The following is a 25,499-nucleotide window of genomic DNA, read 5'->3' on the forward strand; positions in this document are numbered from 1 at the left end:
TGCACTTTGCCAGAGCCCTGTGCTTTTCCCTTAAAGCCATCCCTCCTTCCAGAGGAATTACAGAAGTTTCCAAAGATGCAACTTCCTGCAAAAATGGAGCAAAGAGCATTTCAAATCTTTAAAGCCATGTAAATGTCAAACCTGGATTGATGGTAACTGCAAATTTTCCATTTCCTCTGCTCATGCTCTTGGGTATTACAGCGGGGTGTTGGAGCACCCCTGAAATTGCTTTAGCTTTAACTTTACCCATCAACCAAATTTTACGAGTTGGATTACACCATGATTTTGAATTAACCAGACACAGCCCAATTTTTTGCAATTACATTTATTCTAGATATATCAAGACTTAAATCTTATTGAAAGCAGCTACATCCATTGATTGTACATAATCTTCAAAAGCTGTTATTCTCTCTTCCAGCATATCTGTTCCCACTTTATCATCTTCAACAACACACTGGATCTGAAGCTTTTTGATACCATAGCCAACTGGTACTAGCTTGGCTGCAAAAGAAAAAAGGAAAAAAGCATTTAGTGCTGCTTGATTGGTACAATCTCTTAAAAACGCAGATCTAAGATTGAACCGACCAAAGTAGTTTGTGTGATTTGTTCCATATTATGGACTGCCTAATCAACACAGCTTTCATCGCAAGGTGGTCAAAAAGGGTTCGGTTTTGTGTGTTTCCATCCTTCCTCCAAACCACTGATGGGTGCACGGCTGTTTGCTGCATCAGGAACCATATAGGGAGATGCAGGATAGCAGAGCCCAAGTTTTAAAGCTTTTAAAACCTGTCTTTGAATCTCACCCTGACCGCTGCACTAATACACCTTTTTGACTATGTCACAATACTGAAGTACAGTAGTATTGCAATTCCCACACTGTTTTAGCTACCTACATTTTCACAGATCAGCAAACAGCGACAAGTCTACCTATTCATACACTATCTTAAGAGACCACATTAACTCCCTCTCCCTGGTTTGTAATTTTTTCCTACTTACAAGATCCCCAGACCAAGCCATCTGCTTGAATGCTTCGAACACACTCCTCTAGTTTGGCCATGTCTGTCTCATCATCCCAAGGTTTCACATCAAGCAAGATCGATGATTTAGCAACAACAGCTGGTTCTGGGGAAGAAAATCACTATTAAAAGCTAGGAAATTTTCAAACACTCATGAATATACTTGTGAACTAGCTTTACAAGAACTTTCCCAATTTCATCAACAAGAACCTCCTCACATAGCTGTGACAGGCTTCTTGTACCAACACACATTTCAAAAGTGTTTAAAGCTATGCACATCCCAATGTTCAAGATGTAGATACGTATGTTCTTGAGAAATAGCCTCATAAGAAAACACAGATTAAGCACCTAACATTGTTTGTTACATAGAAAGTCCTTTTCAGAGGATCTGAGAAGGAGCTTAATGCTGTGTAACAGTTTATTTTCCACAGAGGGAATACTGCAACTGCTACAGTTCTGAACAGTTCCAGACCAGTAGCTGTGGATGGACCTGCATATTGCAGCCTTTTCTCTAAGCTTTTAAAGAAAATCCTGCAGTTACCTCTTTTTATATAGAAAGCTCAGCCTCGGGGTAAGACAAACAAGAGCGTATTAAGCAGAACAAAAACTATGTTAAGGTTCCCATTTGCTATGGGGAAGGCTAAGCTCACAGGCAATTCAAGTGAAGCTAATCACCCCCATCTCATTCCAGTCAAGTTTACCTATTACAGTTAGTGTTTCTAGCCATCCTGTTCAAATGGATGAAAATTAACCCAAGCATAAAAGGTAAGTTCTTGGTAGCCATACTTTTGGACTTCTTTGATTCATACTGAGCCAGACGTTCTTCCCTCAGTTTCTTTGCTTCTTCACTTTCCTGAAAGAGAAATCTAAAGTTACAGAAAAGCACCAAAACCCCACATCTTTAAAGCATTACCAAATTGACTGGCATCTACTCAGGCAAAAACAAATCATCACAACCGTCAGCCGAAAGATGGTGATTTTTTGTTTTATTCATCATGTAACCAGTCATAGTACACAGTTCAACCCACTGCAACACATTCCCTTCAAGCTCTTTTTACCTTCCAAGCTTTTCTGTTCTGTAAAGACAGCTGAATGAGAATTCCAGGTAGGATCTGGTATCAAGGTCACAAATTTAAGTAACTTAAAACTAGTTCAGGCAAAAATCTGCATACCCAGATATTTCTAAAAAAACAGAAATATAATACAAAAAGGTCACAAGTACCTCCTCATCATCAGATCCAAAAAGGTCAATGTCATCATCGTCTTTGCTATCTGTGGCTGCACCTGTTGTGTCTTCAACATCAGCAGGACCGTATTTCCCCAAAGCCTTCTTTACTCCTGGCAAGCTGAAAGAATACAGCAGATTATTAGGAACCTACTCAAATGTCAACACAAATACTGCCAATTTGTCAATGAACCTACGAGCGTGTTCATAGTGAAAATGCTGTGCTAAAAAAAAAACACCTACTAATTCTGTTACTTGCAAACAGAACCTCCCCAAAGACAACCCCGAATGCTCCTGACATGCTAGTTAAGACTACAGCAAATCCCATATTCAAAGATCGTTCATCAAGGCTGACGTGATCCTGCCCAACACTGCTGCTCCACCTAAGTGGATAGAAAAAGCTTTTTTATTGGAATAATTTATCCGCAATATATTCTGTGTAAGAAGAGTTATCAACTACTTGTTCATGCTTCCCTAAAAATATTTTAATTTGGTCAAAAACTAACAGGGACAGCAAACACATTGCAAGGTACCTGATCCTGTGACTTTGGAAGTTTCAGTCAATACTATACTCTGAACACTAGCTCTCAACAAGGGACCAGAACCCCCAAATTAATTCTCCTATAGCTCATATAGTTCTGTAGTCTTAGAATAAGCTCATAGTTCTATTGTTACTGTGAACTGCTGTTACAAGAGTCATTTAGTCTTCAGGGACTAGAAGTAGTTTCCACAGAGTGGAAGCAACTTTGTGAAGCAACTCTATAATCCCAGTCTCCTTTAGCATTGTAAGAGCTTCAGAAACAGACTGGTGACTGAGCCACCCAACTTTACAAGAGTTCCCTCAAACAGGACTGAGGCACATAGAGGAGGCAGTGTAGCAATACTGACACTACCTATGCTGTACCTTTTTAGAGAAGCCTGCAGTCTCCATGGATGTCAATACAGCACCTTTCATGAACACTAAAATCACTAAAAAAGAAAAAAGATAACGTTTGCTTTCGTATTTCCCCTTCTTTGTATGTGCTTCTGCATTGCAAATCAAATAATTGCGTTTTACCTTCCAGAACTAAAAACCTGAACGAACCATTTCCTTATTTATCATCTACATACTGTGTGTTTATCTTTAAAGACTCCTGTAATAATTCCTAATCCATTTTTGTGTTGCCCTTTGTGGGGTCGATTACTGGTAATTAATTTCCACCCTTCAGCATAGTTATCTGTGTAAATGGCAGCAACAAAACTCAAAGCTTTTCTTGTAAGCTTTAGCAGAAATGTCAGCAACTGAAGAAAGACATAATTAGGTTGCCTAAATTCTAAGTGAGAAGTGTAATGTACTGACAGAGGTCTGCTCTGCATCTAGAGCTGTTCCTGTTCCAAGGGCAACAAAAACAGCCACATGGCACCAGTGAAAAAGTTTTGTTCAAACTCGAAAAAACAAATACAATAGGCCAACTCGCACATATATTCCAGTTTTGCAAATTAACCATACCTTGCCTTTTGCTTTTCGTACGACTTAATATGATTGTACCACCGAAGAGCATGAAACAAGTCTGCAGGAGGTGGGGCAGCGATTGCTTCAAAGACTGCTATATCAGCCTGAGAAGGGACGTACCTGCGGAGAACAAGCCGAAGTTAACCCCATTCCTCGGTGCACTCAGGAAGATGTGAAGCCGCAGCCGCCGAGCACAGAGACGACCGCGCCGCAGCAGCAGCTCGGTGCGTCCCGCAGGCTGCTGCTAGGCCCAGCGGCAAGCACCGCGGAAAACGCAAGAAGCCAGGCGGGCTCGGCGCCGCGGGCGCGCTGTAGCGGCCCACAAATTCGGCCAGCCCGGCGCTGCACCGCCCACAGCGGCCTTGCGGCAGCAGCTGCCCGAGACTGAAACACACGCGTGCCTCCAGGCCCCCCCGCGCCGGCGCGGCCCCCGCTCCCCCCGCTGGTTCCCGTCAGGCCAGCGGGCCTCGCCATGGCCTGGCCAGGCTCGCCTCCCCCGAGCCCCAGCGCTCCCCGAGCCACCTCTCACCCCTCGATATAGCTCCTATCAGCCAGGAAATCATTGAGGACTCGGAGGCCAGCGGCGGACTTAAGGTCCCCGAAGCCCATGACGGCAGCAGCGCGGCACACGCGCCTGCCCTCACCCTGAGCCTGGCCGCCGCGCAAAGAGGCCCAGCAGCCCCTGCGCCGGACTTATATAGCAGCTGTATCCCTCCGCGGGGTTGCACGCACATATATCCCTCCGCAGGAGTGAACAGCCAGGTAGTTCCTCGCAGGTTAGCTGTTCCAGCGCAGACCGGGCGGGACATCAGAGGTGCGGAGAAGGACCGGAGTAATAAATGTGAAGTTACCGGTAAATCCTGGGAAGCTTTTCAGTGTTACAAGGGCACCGAAACATTCCCTGCCCTGTTCCTGTCCCATCCCCCCACCCCCCGCCCCGCGGACACCAGCGGAAGTTGCCGGCGTTGGGTGAAGAAAGAGGCGGGAGGAGCCGGGCGCTGCCGAGGCGGCGCGTCCGACGGTGGCCGAGAAGGCGCGGCGGGAATTGCCGAGTTCCGCCGCTCGTCGCCACCCTGACGGAAACCCCCGAAGCGGGGCGTTCCGGAGATTGCCGAACGCGCGTGCCAGGAAGCGCCGCACGTCGCTGAGGCCGCGCTCCGGAGATTGCCGAAGGAAGCTCCGGAGAGCGGCGGAAAGGCCCGAGGGCGCCGCCGAGGCGGAGGGCAGCCCGTGCAGCGGCGGGGAAGGCTGCGGCGCCTCCGCCACCTGTCCCGCGCCAGGTGACGGCGGGCGGCGCGGCAGGGCTCGGCGGCGGCGGGCGGGGAGCTGCCTGGCGGGCCGCGGCGGAGGCGCCTCCAAGGTGACCCCGCGCCGGGGCCCGCTCGTGAGCCCCGCCGGCAGGGACGGGGACGGCGGGCCCGCCGCCCGGCTGCGCCGTCTGGCGAGGCCCTGGCGCGGTCCCGGCGGGAGCAGGGCCCGGGGGGGCCGGCGCCCCGCGCGTTGGCCCGCTGCAGGCGGAGAGGCTGCTTGGTGGCGGGGCCGGCGGCGGAGCGGCTGTCGTGTGTGCGCCTTTGCGCTGGTTTGTATACAAGCACGGAGCGGTTGCCGCGAAGCTGCCGCCCGTTCCCGGCGGGTGCTCTTCCCTCGTCTGTGCTGCTGGCAGCTCCTGCAGAGTTAGTGGCTTGAGCTAGGCTGCCGGGGGTCTGTCGGCGTGACAGTCACCGTGTAAGGTGACGTATGTGTGTATGAAGCATAGAAAAAGAGAACCATATTTTGCAGGTTAAGAAAGTAACTTCTTACGTACTTATAACTGTGCACATACAGGTGCATACATTCTTCTTTGCAACTGGTATGGAACTTTTTACTCTGCCTGTTTAAAACCTGTCAGCAAACATTTGAACTGATAAAAACTCAGTGCTGTTTTCTCACAGGACCATGCTTCGACTACCTGCAGTCCGCAGGACCTTAGCTGGGGTCACCCAGTCCTCCAAAGTGTGTGGTAAGTGTCTCTAGTTCGTGTGTGTGTGTGGTGGTAAAATTCACATATACATAACTGATTTATTGAAGGGCACGTATGTGTACTTCATTTGCAGCTCTGGACTTCTGTGTGGGGCAGGCTCTAGAACTGAAATTCTATCAGTACTGTATAACTCTTAAGATGAGGAGCCTGGGGCCTGATGGTTTGCATCGAGCAGTAACTGAAAGGTTTTGAGTTTTTTTTTCCATGTCTCTCAGGGCGTACAACTGCAACAGCAGCCAGCAACCAAATAGAGGTGTTTGTGGATGGTCATCCTGTATTGGTGAACCCAGGAACCACAGTACTTCAGGTGTGGGGAGTGGCATGCTGAATTTTTCTTGCACTCTCTATCTCGCTTCTCAGCAGCACTATTCTCAGCTTCTATTCTATATTCTCAGCTTTTATATTCTATATTTCATATTCTGTATCTATAATCTTCTATATTCTATATTCTCAGCTTCTATTCTATATAGCAAAAAACCCCAACCCTTTACATTGTTTCTTTGGGGGTCTTTTTGCTGACTGTGATGTAATTTGGTGTGGCAAAAATCCTTTGGGGAGTTCACTGTTTGAAAAAGAAGCATCTGCTATGATTGTCTGAAAGAAAATGCACGCAGTGTGAATCCCAACTGCAAAAATTTGTGCAATGCAATAACAGACTTTCTGATTGAAATTCTTGCTCTGAACTCTTTGTGACCTGGTAGCCTTTCAGAACATACTCATTTTGTATTTTATTAAAGTGGTGCCTCTGGTAAATGAGGGATTGTCTCCTTTTGGCTATTAATTGTTATGATTCAGAATGCTGATCCTTTGCTGCTTTTATTCTTCTTGGTGTGGGAAGAAATGGAACCTGGATCTCCCAGCCCATACTCAGCATCGTTGCTTTTCAAGCCAAAATTTCAAGTGGATCTTTTTCCAGCCTAACTTTTTAAGGAGCCGTTGAATGGGGATGTGGTATAGTCAGTTAGAACATTAAAGTACATAATGTTTATTTCAAAATGTGTCCCTCATTCTTTGGATACAGGTTACTAATTTAGGCATTAGAATGCCCCCAGCAGGAGTCTAGTGTAAAATTTTCTTAAATGCTATTTTTTATTAGCTTTTTAGTTTTGCTTACCTGTGATAATTTTTTGTAGAAATCATCAGAAAAACTAGATCTAGTTAGTTCTTTTTTATTGAATTCGATGGCATTTCTTCTGGCAGGCATAGCTATAGCATAGATCCCATCAGCTGTGGGGATTTTATGCAGGAAACGCCGTCTTTATCTGTTCTCTGGAAATCTGTTGCCTCTGTCCTCCCATCTCTTCTCCAGACATGTTATGGAAGAATGTTGCTTTAAGATTGGGGTTCTAGTGAAGTTGAAGATGGACTATGCTTCAGTAACTTTATAGAGGGTATCTGTGTTGTTGAATTATCAGAAATCATTATGTCCATTGTTGTTTCCTTTATATTTTTCAAATTTTCCTTTTATGCACTTTTCTTTAAATAGCGGATGTGTTGTTTAAAAATTTATTTGTATTGCTAGTGTCCTAGCAGAGAGAATTTTCTGTGCACTTGGAGGAAAGAATGAATGAGAGGTCAGTCCTCATTTCCTCAATCAGTTAAAAATTTTGGAAAAAATATATTTGTAATTGATAACCTGATGTGTTTCTGCTTAATTGCAATTTTTTATTTATGGTCACGTCTTAAGATGCCCTATATTGCTGAGCAATGACACTGTTATTCTTTGAAAATAATGTTTTATGAGGTGGAACTGAAAGGTCTAATTAAAATTTAATTTTCCTTTGTTTCTTATTCTTTATAGGCCTGTGAAAAGGCTGGAATTCAGATACCTCGTTTTTGTTACCATGATCGTCTCTCTGTTGCTGGAAACTGTAGGATGTGTCTTGTGGAAATAGAGAAAGCTCCAAAGGTATGGTATATGTTTCATTAGGGACTGTAATTTTCTGCTGTGCCTAAAACCTAGTTTAAATCTTGTAAATAATTGTTTGTACTATCGTTAGCACACAAATTGTTGTCATTCAGCTGCTCAAAGCAGCTTTTTACCTTCTCCTTAGTGGACCACTGTGATTGCCTATGGCTCAAAGTCAGTTCTCAGATTCTTATGGATTATCTTGCTCCTGGACAGGAGCATTTGTTAGCTGTGTGTTTTCTAGCTCACCTCAACTTGAAATCCATAGTTTGAGCTTTGCATCTCTGGAAATGTTAGGTTATCACTAAACATGGAAGTCAGATGGTCTCTCTCATGATGTGGTTGAAACGTAGGAGGGATTCATTTTCTGAGCAGGAGTTTTTGTTAATCTTGCAGTAATCTTGTGAACAATTTTATTCCAAAATTCTTTGTATAGGCTTTATCCAAATAAATGTCTCGTAAATGATGCATATTTTGAACTTCAGTTCTAGAGGTTTTCCAGATCTCTGCTGAATCTCTTTAACTTGCCTTGTATCTGTTACAATTTACTTCCTTCTTTCTATAACTACTTGAATTGGAACCCAGAAGTGTAAAGTTTTCAACTTTAAAAATAAGTAAATCATAACTAATTTAACCTCTTTATATAGCAGGTTATTAATATAGCTTCTAGTGACTTTATTGGTTAGATCTTCTTTTTTTTCCTTGCAGATACCTTTTTATTTCCACAACATGTTAAATTAATAACCAATGTCTATGTAAGAATTTGGGGGGAGGGAGAGGTTGGGGTTTGTGCCCATGTTGAGAAGAAATATGTTGTGTTCATGCTTGCTTTTTATGATGATTGCAGCCAGTTGCTGCTTGTGCCATGCCAGTTATGAAGGGGTGGAACATACTGACAAACTCTGAGAAGTCCAGGAAAGCAAGGTACCTTTCTTTTAGCCTCCTGTAGCTGCTAAGCTATCTGCTGAATGATATAAAGTTGACATTAACTTTAACTCCCAAACCCAACAGAGAGGGTGTAATGGAGTTCCTGCTGGCAAATCACCCACTGGACTGTCCTATCTGTGATCAGGGTGGAGAATGTGATCTGCAGGTATGACATCCAATTAAATTGTGTAGACATGTAATGCTACTCTTGTCTTAGGTGAAATTGTGCTTTCCAGCAGCCTGGATGTGTGTGTTTTCTGTTGTCTGTTCTAGGATCAATCGATGATGTTTGGCAGTGATAGGAGTAGATTTAGAGAGGGAAAACGTGCTGTGGAGGACAAGAACATTGGGCCGTTAGTCAAAACAATCATGACTCGGTGTATACAGTGCACTCGATGTATCAGGTAATGTATGTTATTTTTCACTGGAGAGAGTACTGAGCAGGCATATTTATATCACCTTGTTACTTGTGAAAGAAATACCATGAGGGGCAGTCAATTTCTTAATTTATTTGCTGACTGTACTTAAGAATCTTATTTCTGGTAGGGACTGATAGCTGATTTCCCGGAGCTACCAGATAGCTGTCATACAGGAAATAGGGAGAGATGGCCAAAACATGAAAGTGAAATCAGAATTCTACAGGGCAGGACTGGTCTCATGGTGATAGTGCCAGAATGGATTTTAAAACATTAAATCCTCAGCCACAGTTGCAAGATTTGTTTATTCTAGACAGCTTCTGTTAGCTATATTCATGCAGTTCTGTAGTCATGAGATTCAGTACCAGCTAACTTGAGCAAGATGGAAAAGAATACAGTGTACCCGCCTAGTTCCAGAAAGACCCTGATAGGAGTAATCTTGGACTCAGACTGCGAAATTCAGTGAGCACTGAACTGCTATGATTTTTGATTTAACGCCACCTAGTTTTTGTAGCCTTGTCTGAATGAAATTCTGCAGATGTGTAGTCCTGCATGTGATGGTGCTGACTAATGCATCTAAACAATGGTTTTCTTTCAGGAGTATGAACTAAGGCTAATGTTTTATCTTAAGAAAATGAGATAAGCATTGAAAAATGTGCTATGTTGCTGTTGTACATTCCAGATTTGTTTTTCATTCTTTTTGCAACTCAGGTTTGCTAGTGAGGTTGCAGGGGTAGATGACTTGGGAACAACCGGAAGAGGAAATGATATGCAAGTTGGTACTTACGTTGAAAAAATGTTCATGTCTGAGTTATCAGGAAATATTATTGACATCTGCCCAGTTGGTGCTCTTACCTCCAAGCCATATGCTTTTACTGCACGCCCATGGGAGACAAGGTATGTATCTTAACTCATACTGAAGATGCAGCTTTCTCTGCTTCTGTCATACACTTTATCTTGAGTATGTCCATCTAGGATACCAATGGTTTTCTCTGATTTTTATTCTCTGTGTTTGAGTTGTAGACTTCTCCACGGACTGAATCTAACACAAATTCTGTTACTTACTCACAGCTCATTCAACAAAAGGAAGAATATTATAGACTATTTTTCCCTTATTTTTACTCTAAAATGTTTTGGACTTGTAGGTTGTGCTGACTGCTCAGTAAACAATGTGTGTAAAGGAAAAGTCGAAGTCATCAACTCAGTAATTGTTGAGGATATTATTTAAAGTATCTTGTGAAACCAAGCTCTTATGTGTATATCCAAAGCTAAACCTATGGTACTTTATTTTTGTTGTTGTTTTGTTTTAGACAGGCAGTCTGTTGCTGCTTGTATATAGGAAACTGTACATATAGAAACCTGCTTATATATAGAAAACTGCAAATGGTTTATTTGTTCTTCTAAACAGGAAGGTAGAGTCAATTGATGTTCTTGATGCAGTTGGAAGCAACATCGTAGTGAGCACGAGAACTGGAGAAGTGATGAGAATTTTGCCAAGGCTGCATGAAGATATCAACGAGGAATGGATATCTGACAAAACAAGGTGTGTGGGAGGTGTTTGTACCCATGTGCATGTTTATGCACGCGTTAAAGGCGTGCTTTGCAGAATCAGAAAAGTGGACAGGAGCACTGACTTCTGGATTCCACTGTTAATATTGTAAAGCTATAGTGAAGAATAATTGATAAAACATATTTTTAATACTGTAATTGAAGTTACTGAGTTTTCTACTGTTTCTATTTTTGTAGCTGCTTTTTTTACAGTAACTTTTAAATTTGTATCACAGATTTTTTTGCTTGCTTTTGAGAAGGAAAAGTTAAATTTTCAGGGGAAATATTTCTTGTGTTTCTCTTTTTTCTAATCGCTACAAGCTGTTAGAAGACTCAGTTGTAGAAAATATTTAGTATACACAATTATCTTTTGTCTTTGCTCTTTAATAATATTAGTGGTGTTCACTTAGGTTTGCTTATGATGGTCTGAAGCGTCAGAGACTTACTCAGCCAATGATTAAAAATGAGAAAGGACTATTTGTTTATGCCTCATGGGAGGATGTATTAACTCGTGTTGCTGGTGTGGTAAGAACAATTTTCAATATATGTAGTGTAAAATTAATTTCTAAAGCTGGACATATTACAGTCATTAATATGAAAACAGTTACATAGAAAAAGGCTTTTTTCTTGAAGGTTAGACTTCTAATCCATTGTATTTCCACTTAAATTTCTTTTGAATATTATTTCCTGTTTCATGGATTAGACCATCTGAAGAACTTTGTCTTATCATGATTTCATTTGGGACATTGGGACATTCAAATAGGAAACTAAACAGTTCCTTCAGAAATTCAGGAGGAAGCAACTTTCCTGAATTACTCTGATTTATCTGAAGACTTCTTTAAATTTATTTAAACTGTGCTATCACCACTTTTGCCATCAAAGCCATTAATTCTGTATTACTTATCTGAATTGTGCTTGCCTCAGTGCTTTCTCTGTGTGGTGATTGATTCTGCTGCTTAGATGAAGTGCTGCATGGCTGCTCTGGATTTTGATTAAAAATTTTATGTGGGATGAAGTAGAATTGAATAACTGTAATTGAACTTCCCTCAAGGATGTTTTGCCCGTGGTACAGTAGCAGGGTTTGTTACGAAAGGTATTGCTTCTCAGATAATACCTTTGAGTTGAGTTTACTGCCTGAGCTTGTGTTACGGAAGTTTGTATTCTGTCTGCGCTGTAGCTTCATTAAAATAAAAGCATTCACTAGTCTTCCTCTCCTCACCACACTGAATGAGAATTAGCCACATCTGAGCAATAACTCAAGTGGGAGAGACCTGCATAGAATACAGAGAGCCGTTCTTTGCTTATCTGAAGGAGCTGGAGTTGCTGCCTTGTGGAAGTCAGATACTGCTGATCAGTTTGTGCTACTCCAGGCCAAAGGTTGCACTGCTGTCTTTGGCACATCCTAATGTAACAAACATTCACCTGGGCCAAATGGGAATTTATTTCAGTGGTTTCTTTTGCTTATGTTTATACTTTCTCTCTTTCCAGCTACAGGCTGTTAAAGGTAAGGAAGTAGCAGCAATTGTAGGTGGACTGGTGGATGCAGAAGCACTAATAGCTCTGAAGGACCTACTGAATAGAGTAAATTGTGACACGCTTTGCACTGAAGAAGTTTTCCCTACTGCCGGAGCTGGGTAAGAGTTCAGGCAAAGTTTGTCTGTAATTAGTATGTTAACCTTTCCAGTCTGCAGATCACCTCATCGTAAGATTCTGAAATGACCAAGGATAGCAATTGCTGATGCTTTAGCAGGTTTTGTTTGCATTTACAATATTCATTTATAGATGCATTTGCATATTATATGGATTGTGAGATGATACATAGTCTCTACTATAGCAAGGATTGCACACTTTACTGTTTGGGGCTGCTGCAGTTTAACAGTAGGCTACTGAAAGCCAGTTACACTCTGTTGTAAATTGGATAATTTAGTCTATTTCTGTTTGTGTTGTGAAAACTATAGTAGAATTATGACCTTGTAAACTGTGTAATAGCAGATGAAGTTTGTGAAGGCTGACAGTAACTGTAAATGTAGGAAATATCCACATTGTAATTCCTTTAATGTTTTGCTGTCTCTGATACTCATGAGAGACACTTTTTATTTGGTAATTCAGATTGAGAAATCTCTTCTTTCCCTTTCTCTTTCTGAGATGAAAAAATATTTTGAGTATCTAGAATCTCTACCATATCTTCATTCATTCCCTTTACTGAATTCTCATCCTCTTTTTTGCATCCTTTTGTTACAGCACAGATTTACGCTCTAACTACCTGCTTAATACCAAGATTGCCGGAGTGGAGGAGGCAGATGTCCTGCTTCTGGTTGGCACCAATCCACGCTTTGAGGCACCGCTTTTTAATGCCAGAATTCGAAAGAGGTTTGTATTCCTTGGTGGTGGATAAGCATGCAAATCCATCTGGATTTGATGCAGTGCTCAGGTGGAGCCGCAGGCAGTAAGTTGAGAGTGTTCATCCAGATGGAGTCACTGGATTCAGTTCATCTTTTAATAAAGGGAGTGGTGATATATGTGTAGAAAAAGGGGATATTTTCTCCCTGTAGTATACAACTGTGTCTTGTTCATTCTCGCTTTGACATTTTACGTAAGTTCATATACTCAGACATTTATTCCTTTGTTACATTACCCAGACACCTCAGATTTTCTGTCTTACAGAAGTTTATTAAAGCATATTCCTTAAAGAATTATTTTCAGCATCAGTTCGCTGCTTTTTGTATTGTTATAACAAATCAAACTTTCTGATTTTAGAAGCAGTCATTCAAGTTTAACTTTTTTTTTTTCCAAGTATTGTGGCTTTCCCACACTTTTGAACATAGTTAATTCAACTTTAACAAGATATGTCATCAGGAGATAACTGAGTTTTATAAAAGCCCTGTCCTTCCTAATGCTGGGATCTTCCAAGATACATAATTTTAAATAACAGTGGCATTAAAATTTTGAGAGGAAAAAATGCAATTAAATTTATGAACGATTCATATATTTTTATCAGTCTGTGCTATGAGAAGCTGCAGAAAATGAAAAATTTCTAACCAGCTAAATTTTGATCTGTTTATCTAAGAAATAAGTAGATTTCTAAAACCGTAAGCGCTGTCAAATTCAGAATTCTTTACTCCTACAAATGACTTTAACTTAAATTCTGAAGTAACCTAACAGTTAAGCTAAATAAACTTAATAGTAGCTGTAGGTGTGAGGGTTTTTTGTTTTGTTTGGTTTTGCCTAACACTGAAAGAGATGGTCTAAAGTTGTAGCACCTCATTTTGTACAACCTTTTTTCCACTGAATGCAAAAGTTTGAGGAGAGTTACAAATTTCTCATGTAAGATACATTGGTGCACTGGTCCCAGAATGTACATAGAGAAATAGTCCTAAAAAAAATTAAGCTTGCTTAACAGTCAGAATAATGGTAAACTGCATGTTACCAAAACAATGCTGTTTCAATTCCTTTGAAGGAATTTGCATCCTATTTAAGTTATTGCTAAAATTATAATTAGTGGCTTTGGTTGAGTAAAACTCTGTATTTCTTTGATTTTTACAAAATGTTTGCTGTGTTTTCAGCTGGCTTCACAATGACTTGCAAGTGGCCCTTGTTGGCTCTCCTGTGAATTTGACCTACACATATGATCATCTGGGAGAGTCCCCACAGATACTCCAGGACATTGCTTCTGGAAAACATGCGTTCTCTAAGGTACGCACAGCTTAAGATGTAACTGTTAAATTTCAGATGTATTGAATAATAATCTGAATTCCCCACAGAGATAAGCTTTGAAGAGAAGTACCATGTTGTATATGGGGTTACTTGCTTTTAATCAAATGCAGAGATGAGGTAATGATTAGCGTGCACCAAGTATGTGTGAACTGTTTAATATATTCAGGTGTGTAAAACTTTGCAGTGCAGGAAACTCCAGGAATATTTCTTAATATAAAACAGGCTGGTTTAGATGCTGCTCTTTCCACGTAAATATCTGGTTATCTGTATTGACAGAGTAGTGTACTGCTTATAGCAGTTTCTCTTGGCTTTATCTCTAAATGAAATAATGACCATTTCAGAACTATAGCTTTGCATAGAAGACTTATGTAGAAATTACAGGATTTATTACATTATCTGCACCAAGAATTGTCTTCAGAGCCTTGGAATGAATTTTTTTGATTCTTTACTTGTACAGGTCCTCGACCAGGCCAAAAAGCCAATGGTGGTGGTAGGTAGTACAGCACTGCAGCGCAGTGATGGAGCAGCTATCCATGCTGCTGTTTCCACCATTGCACAAAATGCCAGGACTAAGAGCGGTGTTGGTTCTGATTGGAAAGTCATGAACATCCTCCACAGGTTTGCTTTAAAGCTTTTTTGGGAGCCACTTTCATTCACGCTAACACATTACATGTAACACACGTTACCACAATGTTACGTGTGCAGATCTCTTTGTGTACACACAAGCAGATTATCAGGTTAGAACCTGTAGGGAATATAAAAAACAGAAGTACAAACTAGCAGAAACTTTTTAATAAAAATGGGTCCCTTGACCTAGGAGACTTTTCAGGCTCTCCATAAGATTTCATTAATCTATTATATTTAATAGATTATATTACATTTAATATATTTAAATGTAGAATGTAAACTTTAAATTAGGAGGTATAGAATACAAGAGAGCTTAATAACATACAACAGTGCTCAGTAGAATGCACAGCAGACCAGTATCACTTTCCAAATGATTGCTTTTTATCTAGAGGAAGAAAAACAAACAAAAGGGCAAGAGTATTTAAATAATATGGTTTCTTATAATATTCATTCTACTGGGGAGTTTCTTAATAGTTAATGGAGAAGCTTCAAAGCTTTTAATTTTAGGGCTTTTGATCTTAGTTATTCTTTTAATAGGCAAGTTTCTCTTGGGACAGTCCTTCCCCACTCTCTTTCTAAAACTGTCTGTCAAATTGACAACCTCTGTAAGGGAAAAATTATTTCAGCAAATGTAGTGGTGCTCAGATTCAGAGACTCAACAAAGTCATTCTGCCTAAAGCAGCTTCACTGATGTAAAACTAGTATAGCAAGAGTAGGGCTTGGTCCTCTGAAGGAAACTTGAATATAAAATCCTGCTGTTGAAACTGAAACATTTAATACCAAAACACGACTTAAAGAACATTCATGATACCTCTTCTACATGTGGTTTGGCAGTCTTCCATATTATGGACTTCCATGCTATTGGTGCACCATCCTCCCTACCTTAGGTGTAAAAAGCAACTTAATGGAACCTATATGTCTGACTGTGTCAGACAAACATGAGTAACATTGAAAGATCTGTACTCTACACAGAAAATCTCTTTTCTTTTAAATGTAAGTCTGGCACCTGATTATGCAGGACAAGAGTGATTATTTCATTCTTTTAAAAGTATTTTTATGTGTGAATAAATGAATAGTGATGAAATAGTGGTCTTAAGTCTTAGATGCTTCAGAGTAGCTGATGGTCCAGCACCTGGTCTTTCATCTTCCACATGAGTGTCCTAAATTAAAGGCCTGTTGAGTTCAATTCATAGCTGAGATGTGAACCTTGATGTTCCAGATGACAAGTGAGCTGCCTGCCACTAGGCCCTGACCTGGAACATCTGCCTTTATTTTGCTATCCCATCTTAAATAGGTGAGATTCCCCGTGAAAACTTCAAACAGCATCCATTTGTCAAAATGCAAAATCAACCTGATCTTCTGTCAAACACTCTGTCAAAATTTTCAGCTGCCTTTATGCTTAATTTTTGTCCTCTTACTGTTAAGAGACCTCATGTCCCTCCTAAATATTTAGTCAAAAAAATAAGATAGGTCTGTTCTGATGGGAGAGGGAGAATTCTGAAATAACTTAAAAGTCATGTGTTTGTTCCTATAGGGTTGCAAGCCAGGTAGCTGCTTTGGATCTGGGTTTCAAACCAGGAGTGGAGGCAATTAGGAAAAATCCTCCCAAAGTACTGTATCTCTTGGGAGCAGATTCGGGTTGTATAACACGTCAGGATTTGCCAAAGGATTGTTTTATCATCTATCAAGGTAATTAGTAGATGTAAATTAAGAAATGTTGCTATCTAATAGCTGGAGAGAAAGCCTGAACAGTGGCATATTCTTACAAACATATCTGACCCTTTGATAAATTCTAGCCTTTATTTTCTGCCAAGAAAGGGAACTTTCAACACATATCTGAGATACTTGTTATTTCTTAGAAAAAAATTAGAAACTGTTGATGAGTAATAATGGGACACTAAACCAGTTTGATCTCCTGGAGCATAGCTTCAAACCTAGCAGATAAAATGCCACTGGTTCCCAGGTGTTCTGTCATACTAAAACATGGTCTTAGTTCACTAAGCATCCTTGTTCCAGCTGAGTGGCTATAGAGACTGAACTACTGTTCATTCTCCCCAAAGTATTAGGCAAGTAAGACTTCAGAGCACTCAGCCTAATAGGCTTTATATTACTGGTTAAGTGAACCTTAGAAACTCCTTTTTTTTCTGGGAGCATAGACATTGTGTATTTTGACTTACTTATGTCTTATATGGTTGTATACTGTTTCCTCTTTCCATGTATTTAGGACATCACGGGGATGTAGGAGCTCCCATGGCTGATGTTATTCTCCCAGGAGCAGCATATACAGAGAAGGCGGCCACATACGTGAATACTGAGGGTAGGGCCCAGCAGACAAGAGTAGCAGTAACACCACCTGGGATGGCAAGGGAAGACTGGAGAATTATTAGAGCTGTCTCTGAGGTACTGTTGCTGTTATAAATTGCTTCTAATAAAAGTATACTGAGAGGTTAAGTTCCTTTTATGTTGAAAAATATTACCGAAAGAGAGGTACACTTTCTGGGAAATACATGACTGTAGTCTTAAGGAGTAATGTTTTGTATTGAATCCTTTTATAATTCTGTGAGTTAAGTCATACTGTTTCCCTTTTGAGGGTAGCACTAATATTGTAGCTGCTGTATGCTATCAGAATGCTTTGTCTGCAAATTCTGCTGGTCTTCATTAAGTGCTTTAGAGGAAACTGGTAGGAGGATACAGTTTCTTTGCCTTTTAGAAAGAAAACAACATGAACTCTGAGGACAGGATCTGGCATCATTAGATAAGGTCAAATATGTACTTACTAGTCACTGGGAACAAGATGCACTGATAATTGCATCAACTTCTATCTCATTTGGTGGGAAGCTAGGGAAAGTACAAGTGTACTGTATGGAAGGAGAAAAGTACTTCTTGTCTTTTCTTTTTTTCCTTTGTATAGCAGTCTAATTTTTTAACATGGGGAAGTCTTAACTGTAGGCATCAGAAGTCCAACAGCATACTGTGACTTCGCTTCAGTTTGTACATTATAACTGCCTGTGTTTTCATGAGTGTAGATTTGTCCTTATTTTACTTTAGGTATGTTAATGGATTGGTAATCTAAACCGCTGCGTATTGAATCCCTAGACTTGATGGCATTTCTTTCTGTAAATCTCCTAGTTGGCTGGTATGACCTTGCCTTATGAGAACCTTGATGAAGTACGGAAGCGTTTAGAAGAAGTATCACCTAATCTGGTTCGATACGATGATGTGGAAGAGGCTAACTACTTCAGTCAGGCAAATGAATTGTCAAAGGTAACCAAACCTGAATCATCTGGGCATGATTTAGTGCTATTACACGGCTTGATGCTTTTTAAAGAAATGGGCCTTCTTCATATGTAGTACTACAAGCATTCTTTGCCCTGCACTGAATGCAGAATTCACTAAACAAATGCTTTGGTAACAAGTTCCTATCATAAAGCTGACCTTTACTTTTTTTTTCATTTCCTGCCACAGTTAGTGAAGCAACAGCTTCTTGCTGATCCTCTTGTTCCACCTCAGCTCACAATAAAAGACTTTTATATGACAGGTATGTATAGTATGGCCTTTTCATTCTGAAATCAGCAATACATTTTACTTAGCTTTACAGTAAGATTCTTATGAGGCATTTAAAGCTTTCCACTAAGATACATAGGATTTGAGTTGTTTGAAGAAACAAAATTTTCCAGTAAAATGATTTGGAATTTGAATAAAGCAGAGACAACTGGACGATTTTTCAACTAAGCAATTTTCTTTATCCTCTTTGCATGTAGTCTTGTGCTAAATCTCTCTTGTGTCTGTGTATAATGTTGCAAATGAACAGTTAAAACACACTGACATGTGTTTGGATTATTTTTTTTCAGATTCAATCAGTAGAGCATCCCAGACAATGGCCAAGTGTGTGAAAGCTGTTGTTGAAGGTGCTCATGCAGTAGAAGAGCCAGCCAGCTGCTAGAGACTAATCAGACTGCTACCACCTCCATCCAAGTATTTCTTGCAGTTAACTGCTGTGACTGATTTTTTTTTTTTCAAAATCTATTTGTTAGGTCGTTGTATTTTTCTTTTCTTCGTTCACATTTTCATCAGCTCAAATAGTCCCATAATATTATAGGACTGTTGTTGTGTCTGAGAGAACGTGCAGCGCTCAGCTTACTTACCCAGAGCAGAGTATGTGATGATTGCATACAAATAAATTATAATACCAAACAATCCATTACCTATGTAATTCATATAGCTCACACTTCTTGCATGAAAAGAACTCAGTAAGCAACTAAGACTCAGTAAGTCTTGATTTGCTAGGAACAGGTCTATGTGGCAAAAATAAGGGATTGTAACCTTCTTCCAGAGTATCCAGGTATCTTAATTTTAAGCACAGGTGAGAGCGTGAACATGCTATTTTTGTAATGCCCTTTCAGAGCAAGTTGTCCCTCTTCTGAGTCAATCATACATGGTTTACATCAGTGTTAGACCTACCACTGCTCTAGGTATTTGTATGTTTCTCCATTTCATTTCAGTTGAGAAACTACTTGTGGAGGAAATAAAAATAGTTTTGATGTCGTGAAAAGAAAAGCAATTTTCACACAGCCTCATATTGAACTGCTTTAAAAATTTAGCAAAAATATAAAGGCCTTTAGCTACACCAGTTCAAATACAGAAAAGATCTCAGAATAGTTTCTCTGTATGCTGATCTTTATAGCAAAGTGGGGGAAGGGGGGTTGTGTGTGGTGTTTTCTGGTGTGGGCTTGTGGGTTTTTTTGTCTTAAGCTTTAGAATTACTTCAGAACAGTGACTCTCTCGTTTGTTATGTTGGCTAATGTAAGTTTGGAAGAAGGATAGCTTCCTCTTCAACACGCTACTAGGGTAAGAAGGTTTAGAGAAATCCTTCCAGGAATCACGCATATGGGAACAACACTATAAAGTCATCACTTCCAGCTTTCATAGAATCACAGAATACCAGGTTGGAATGGACCTCAAGGATCATCTGGTCCAACCTTTCTGGCAAAAGCACGGTCTAGACAAGATGGCCCAGCACCCTGTGCAGCTGAATCGTGAAAGTGTTCAATGGTGGGGAATCCACCGCTTCCTTGGGGAGATTATTACAGTGGCTGTTTGTTCTCATTGTGAAAAATTCTTCTCTTGTTCCAATCAGAATCTTCCCAGGAGTAACTTGTACACATTACCCCTTGTCTTTTCCTTGTGACTCACTGTAAGAAAGGGAATTTACTAAAAGTGTTAATTTTGCATGAGGAAAAGCTAATTTTTCGGTGTAGAATAATACTGAGTACATGAGAGGGCTGCTGTAGAAGCCTTAACTTTATAAAACTCATTTTTTCTTCATGCTTGAAATTTTTCAGTAACAAGCAAGTAATTTTTTTAAAATGGCTTTTCTTCTGCCAAGGAAGAAAACTTCCTGGTTATTCTGGTATAGCTCAGTGGCTTTACTAGCTGACTAAGTCTTAAATGTTGGACATTGTTTGACTCAGCCTGCCATCCTCCAGTTACCAAGAGGGTCAGTTCTCTTGGTGGTACAAAATAAAGGCAACCATTCACTTTATTGAAAGATACTACTATGCATGTTAAATGAGATGTCTAGAAATACTGTAGTCTGTTTTTAATGTGGCAGTTCACATTGTGTGTATGTCCATGTGTGTGACCAAGTACAGCATAAAACCTTCATGTTGTCCTTGTGGAATGTTACTTCTTTAGGAGGAAGAGGGGTTTATGGCAGGGACATAGCAAAAGAAGAATGTGTGTGAGAACATATGCCAACAGCAAGGCAGTTGGCTCTTCTCACAGATGGTAGGTTTAAGAGGAAAGGGTGTAGCTGAATCCTATATTCAGTAAAACATTTGGTTCTCAGGTTCCTAGGATGAAAACCTTATTTTCTTCCTGGAAATCCATGTTGTACAAACACAGAGGAATGATTTCAGCTGTGCAATGCCAGCTACCATTTCTTCACTTCAAAATTTCTAAAGGTTCAGAAGCTTTGGAGGATTTTTTTTTGCCTTAAATGCTTTAGTGTTATTTAACTCTGCGAGCCCTGGCACACATTACTTTTTGGTTTGGTTTTTTTTGAAAGCTCTGCATCCTTCAGTTAGCGTTGTCCTGGTTTCAGCTGGGATACAGTTACTTGCTTAGTGCTTGGTTGCTGGCTGGGGTTAAACCACAAGTGTGTATAGGAGATACCTGTTTCTTTTCAAAAAGTGTCCAGGCCTTATCTTGAAAGACAAAAAGGATAAGCAGTACGTGCAGTACTGGCTGTCCTGCTTCTACCCTCTTCCCTGCCTAACTAGTCACTGAGTATAGAACTTCTCAGCCAAACTTGGTAATAGCAACAAGGCTCTGTACAGATTTGACTGTTGGAAACAAGATAGTAAAGAGAAATCTAAATTAGCATTCTTAACTAAGTTTAGAGTGTAGCCCTTCCCTTATCTCTTTTGTTTGTTCTGGTGGCTGGACAGTCAGTGCACATGTGGACTTTCACCCAGCTAGCAATAAAAGGATACGAGGGGTCTGCAAAGGAAGGGAGGTGATGTAGCCTGGGCAAAATATTGCAACAGAAATCTACAGAAACGGGGCTATTCGTGCACTTAGTTCTGTTTATTAAAAAAAAAAAAAGTTAACAGTGCTACTACTTGCTGGTTCTGAAGCTGCAACCTCAGATTAAAGCAGTGCATTCTGAGAAGGTGGCAATGAAGAGCTGAGATGATGGGAAATGAACATGCTCAAACTATTGTTCTTGATTGTAAAAGTAAAGGCTAATTACCTAGGTGATACATTGCCTGAACAGTCAGTTCTGCTGATGCAGCAAACCTCCAAGTGCAACATTGATGGGTGCCTTTATCCAGATTCTGTTGGGGGGGCGGGCAGGGAAAGCAAAGACCACAACTGAAGGCAATTTAATTCCCTAAATGCAGCCCTAGTACCACCTGGTGGTCAACTGGCAGAATTTCTCACTGGTTGCATCACCAGTTATGATCTAGTATCCTTCATGTCACTTCTTCCTGTACACTCCTGCCTCCACAGACAGCACAAGAAAGCACAGCTCTATGTCTGGGAGAGAGAGGGATGGGTTTGGTCATTAAGTATCTTCTCTCAACACAGCACTGTGTGAACATAGCTCTTACATGCAAGCAGTTAACCCCAAACATGGCTTAGATTAAACCTTGCCTTTCTTCAGCAGAAGGTTAGGGGGAGTGGAGAAGGAAAAGTGTGCATTAATTCAAGGTAGAACTCTACTAAGCACTTATAGTAGGCCAGGTTAACACCAGCAGTCAGTTAAAGAGAAACAAACTTTGTCAAAATACTGCATATTTAAGCATCTAAGTCTAAAGCTGTGATTTTAAAACAACAAAAAAATTTTTTAAAGCCCTGTTCAATAGCCATCTTCCTGGAAGCACCAGCATCCCATGGGTACATCCCCACAGTTTCAGAGGGAGACTGCTTTAAATCCTGGGCAGTTTAGTGAGCTGCTTCAATAAAAAGAAACCAATGGGGTCCCAAACGAAAAGTTAAGTCAAACTGATACATGTTCTCAGCAAGACTCTGAAAGAGCCAACAAACTAGGCCATTCATAAAAATAGTTGTAACTGACTCATTTTCTTTAATGTATTTTGAAGTGTAGCTCAAGGCAGAAAAGGAAGTGGCTGTGGCATTTCTCCAGGAAGTAAAAGATTTGGGATCAATGCCTCTTCTGAGGCTGATAGATGCTTGCAAGATAGTGGCTGCTGTCTGCTCTGCTGGGGGATGCACTCTGTATTGCCACTGAAGCCCACAGGAAAGCAGCTAAAATTCATAGAGCTCAAGAAAAAGCTGAGCGGCAGCCTGGCATCAGCCTTAATCCGGAGAGAGAAGGTAACACAACCTCACGTCTATCCCTGTCCCCACATACCTGCTCCTCAAAATACTCCAAACAATGGCCAAAACATCCTCTCCCTAAACAAGACAGTCTCTTAATTATTTGTTTTGTTGTCCTTTGAATATGCAATTAGATGAAATTACCTTCAGCGATGAAGGGTTGAGAGACTGACTCTTTCAAGACGCTGGCAGGACATGAACAGAAAAAGTGCTAACAAGCAAACTGATAGAAGAGGACTTAATTGTGACTACCATCATTGGAAAAAAATTAGCAACAAGTAAGTGAGGAATTACGAAGTGCACCTAAAAGTTAAGGACTTCACTAACAACTGAAGTAAGCTTTTTATCAGGACTACAAGAACACGTTTTATGGGGTAAGCTCTCTGAGTTACCTGAGAAGTTGCCCTGCTCAAGAAGCAGTTTTTAAGTTCCTATTTTAAAAAAAACAACCCAACAACCCTATTATTTATTTATATTAACAGATAACTATTCATTATTATTCATAAAATGTCACATGGGCACAGGTACCTTTGGAAATTAAACACTGAAGCTTACAGAGTCACAAGGAAAATTTTGTACAGAAACACACCAGATCCTTAGCTGGGGGGGGGGGGGGCTTATACGAGTCACTGTCCCCTCTGTTCTGTAAGGTTTTATCCAAAAGACACTTCACAGTAACACATTTTAGCTGATGGAATGATGTCAGCAATGTGTCCCAAAGCACTTGAGTATCCCCAACTCCCCACAGCTGAGCACAGCAGAGGAATGGCACAGAGAGTCACCAGGCAATGTATACAAAACCTTGCGATTCAAACTCTCTGTGAGTGACTCCATAATCAGCAGAGCCTGCTATGCTAAATGCTGTTAATAAATGTTTTCCTCTGGCTACATGCAACCATCCATTCACAGTGCCTAGGGCTGAGTAAGCCTGCTGAGATTTAGAGGCCTCTGTATAGTAAGGCATAATAGCTGGTAGAGACGTCCTCACTCTGATGCTAATACTGAATTTTGAATATGCTTAACTAGTACTTCAAATAAATAATTTTATTTCTTCTTGTCACCTTCTGTACACCTGTGTCTGTTTGAAATGGATCAGAGATGAGAACCATGCATCAAACAAAACATACTAAGAGCAAAAAGGTTCATGTGTAATAACTTTCAAAATCCACTGGGATCGCATGACCCTAGACTAATTAAGCCTCATGCTTTGATGTTAGCTCAACTTCAACTGTTTTTGAAAGATCCCGTCCTGCATGTTTTTTCATTTCTGAATTATCCATCACAAGGTATTCCACACCTTTCTTTGAAGCATCTTATACTGGCTACTCTCAGAAGACCAAGAGATTGCTGATTTCATCCAGAGTGGGAATTCTCATCTTTCTGGTTTGCAGTGGTGACCAAGACCCACTCTAACCTGATTGTAAATGAATAACCAAATAGCAGAAAGAAGGACTGGTGACAAAGTGTGTAGCTTCTTAACCACTACAATTACAGTTAATGAAGTATCAACAGACAGAAGCAGGTAGCAAAGATACAATAGTATATTTTGAATTAACAGGGGGCTTCCCAGTAAAATGGGACTGTAGTAGAGCATTCTGCTGGAACAGTTTATTCCATTCACTTGTCTTCTATTTAAAGAAGTCTCCACAGATGCCTGTCATGTAGTCTGGACAGCCTTCCCACAATTAACAGTCTTACTATTTTGTCTTTGCTGAGCTTTTGGAAGACAATACCATTTATTTAATGCAGATTAAAACACACATTGATAATGAAGAACACATTAGTTAAGTCTTAGTTAATTACTACTTTCAGTACAGTTCACTATCAATTAATTACATTATCATGCGATAGCTAGCATACGTCTGCTCCCAATTGGTTAAATACTTTTGCAACTATGCTCCTACTGAAATCCACAGCAAAATTCCCATTGCTCCAATAAGCTTTAATGAAGCCCCTAAGACTCAGGAAAACAAGGCTCGTCATCTGTACTTTGTTGCTTTGCTAGCATTTAGACTTTAAATGAAGTAAAGCAAAGTTACTCTCTTCTACATATGGCTTGTCCTATACTTTCAGCTGTGCTATCTGCCACGTAGGAGTGCACTGAAACATGGGTTTGAAGGGGTTTAGCAGCTGAATTAAGAAGCTGAATTTATGCCATAACTTGGGTGTATTTGTTAGAGAAAAATTCTTGGACTGTAGACAATATTTTCAGTATAGGGATTCTGATGTTTGGAAAAGCAGCAAAAAGCATGCCGGTTATCAAAGACATACTACTGCAGCAGACAGGGTAACTGAAATTCAGATATGCTAGAGACAACCACTGCAATAAAATTTCTGCGTTAAAGAGTTGTTGAAAAATAAGAACAAGTGCTTTTCAATAATACTATTATGCTGGGCTCTAATGGTTAGCTTGACCCTAGAGCTTACCACAATTAAATAAACCAGTACCACATAAAACTGCTGCTCAAGACATTGCTTAAGAATGCGTCTAACCATAATTTTGTTTTTTATTTGTCACCCTTTTCAGTGTTTAAATGCCTGAAGACAAGATCTTCTATACAGTGTGGCTTTATATATGAAAGTCTCTAATGAACATCTCACACTTAAGAGTTGTTCATCCCCTTCACAATATTCACCTGCATTTTAAATATATTGCCGATCTCTTTCACTAGCATTTGAAGACATTGGAACTGTCTCCTCAGAACGTATGTGACTTTCAAGCAATAACACCAAGACGCTGACATTATAACACTATTTGCT

At 40.3% G+C, this 25,499-nt stretch overlaps 2 protein-coding genes and 2 non-coding genes across 7 annotated transcripts; 1 reads left to right on the forward strand and 3 right to left on the reverse strand.

The window, feature by feature from the left end:
- Nucleotides 1-307: 307 nt before the first annotated feature.
- Nucleotides 308-4,554, reverse strand: EEF1B2 (eukaryotic translation elongation factor 1 beta 2). Of its 2 annotated transcripts, none has more exons than XM_074872984.1 (6): nucleotides 4,466-4,554; nucleotides 3,731-3,853; nucleotides 2,239-2,362; nucleotides 1,803-1,869; nucleotides 997-1,122; nucleotides 308-501 (listed from the first exon to the last, which is right to left on the reverse strand). In XM_074872984.1, the coding sequence occupies exons 1-6, from the start codon at nucleotides 4,540-4,542 to the stop codon at nucleotides 347-349; spliced, it is 672 nt and encodes a 223-aa protein (XP_074729085.1). In that variant the 5' UTR covers nucleotides 4,543-4,554; the 3' UTR covers nucleotides 308-346. The 2 variants fall into 2 exon arrangements, with proteins under 2 accessions (XP_074729085.1, XP_074729084.1); XM_074872983.1 differs by lacking the exon at nucleotides 4,466-4,554 and adding an exon at nucleotides 4,263-4,419.
- On the reverse strand, nucleotides 1,369-1,502 carry LOC141945568 (small nucleolar RNA SNORA41). Its single transcript, XR_012629558.1, has one exon. It is a non-coding gene; the product is annotated as a small nucleolar RNA SNORA41 (small nucleolar RNA).
- Nucleotides 1,942-2,021, reverse strand: LOC141945567 (small nucleolar RNA SNORD51). The gene has a single exon (XR_012629557.1). It is a non-coding gene; the product is annotated as a small nucleolar RNA SNORD51 (small nucleolar RNA).
- Nucleotides 4,534-20,556, forward strand: NDUFS1 (NADH:ubiquinone oxidoreductase core subunit S1). Of its 3 annotated transcripts, none has more exons than XM_074872982.1 (19): nucleotides 4,534-4,586; nucleotides 5,665-5,732; nucleotides 5,969-6,060; nucleotides 7,555-7,662; nucleotides 8,510-8,586; nucleotides 8,674-8,755; nucleotides 8,863-8,993; nucleotides 9,717-9,902; nucleotides 10,414-10,548; nucleotides 10,964-11,078; nucleotides 12,042-12,187; nucleotides 12,795-12,923; nucleotides 14,117-14,246; nucleotides 14,725-14,885; nucleotides 16,429-16,583; nucleotides 17,119-17,294; nucleotides 18,024-18,158; nucleotides 18,360-18,432; nucleotides 18,746-20,556. In XM_074872982.1, the coding sequence occupies exons 2-19, from the start codon at nucleotides 5,669-5,671 to the stop codon at nucleotides 18,835-18,837; spliced, it is 2,187 nt and encodes a 728-aa protein (XP_074729083.1). In that variant the 5' UTR covers nucleotides 4,534-4,586; nucleotides 5,665-5,668; the 3' UTR covers nucleotides 18,838-20,556. The 3 variants fall into 3 exon arrangements, with proteins under 3 accessions (XP_074729083.1, XP_074729081.1, XP_074729082.1); XM_074872980.1 differs by lacking the exon at nucleotides 4,534-4,586 and adding an exon at nucleotides 4,717-5,013; XM_074872981.1 differs by lacking the exon at nucleotides 4,534-4,586 and adding an exon at nucleotides 5,330-5,463.
- The last annotated feature ends 4,943 nt before the right edge of the window (nucleotides 20,557-25,499 follow it).

Source organism: Strix uralensis, chromosome 6, assembly GCF_047716275.1.
Source record: "Strix uralensis isolate ZFMK-TIS-50842 chromosome 6, bStrUra1, whole genome shotgun sequence".
NCBI classification, from domain to species: Eukaryota; Metazoa; Chordata; class Aves; order Strigiformes; family Strigidae; genus Strix; species Strix uralensis.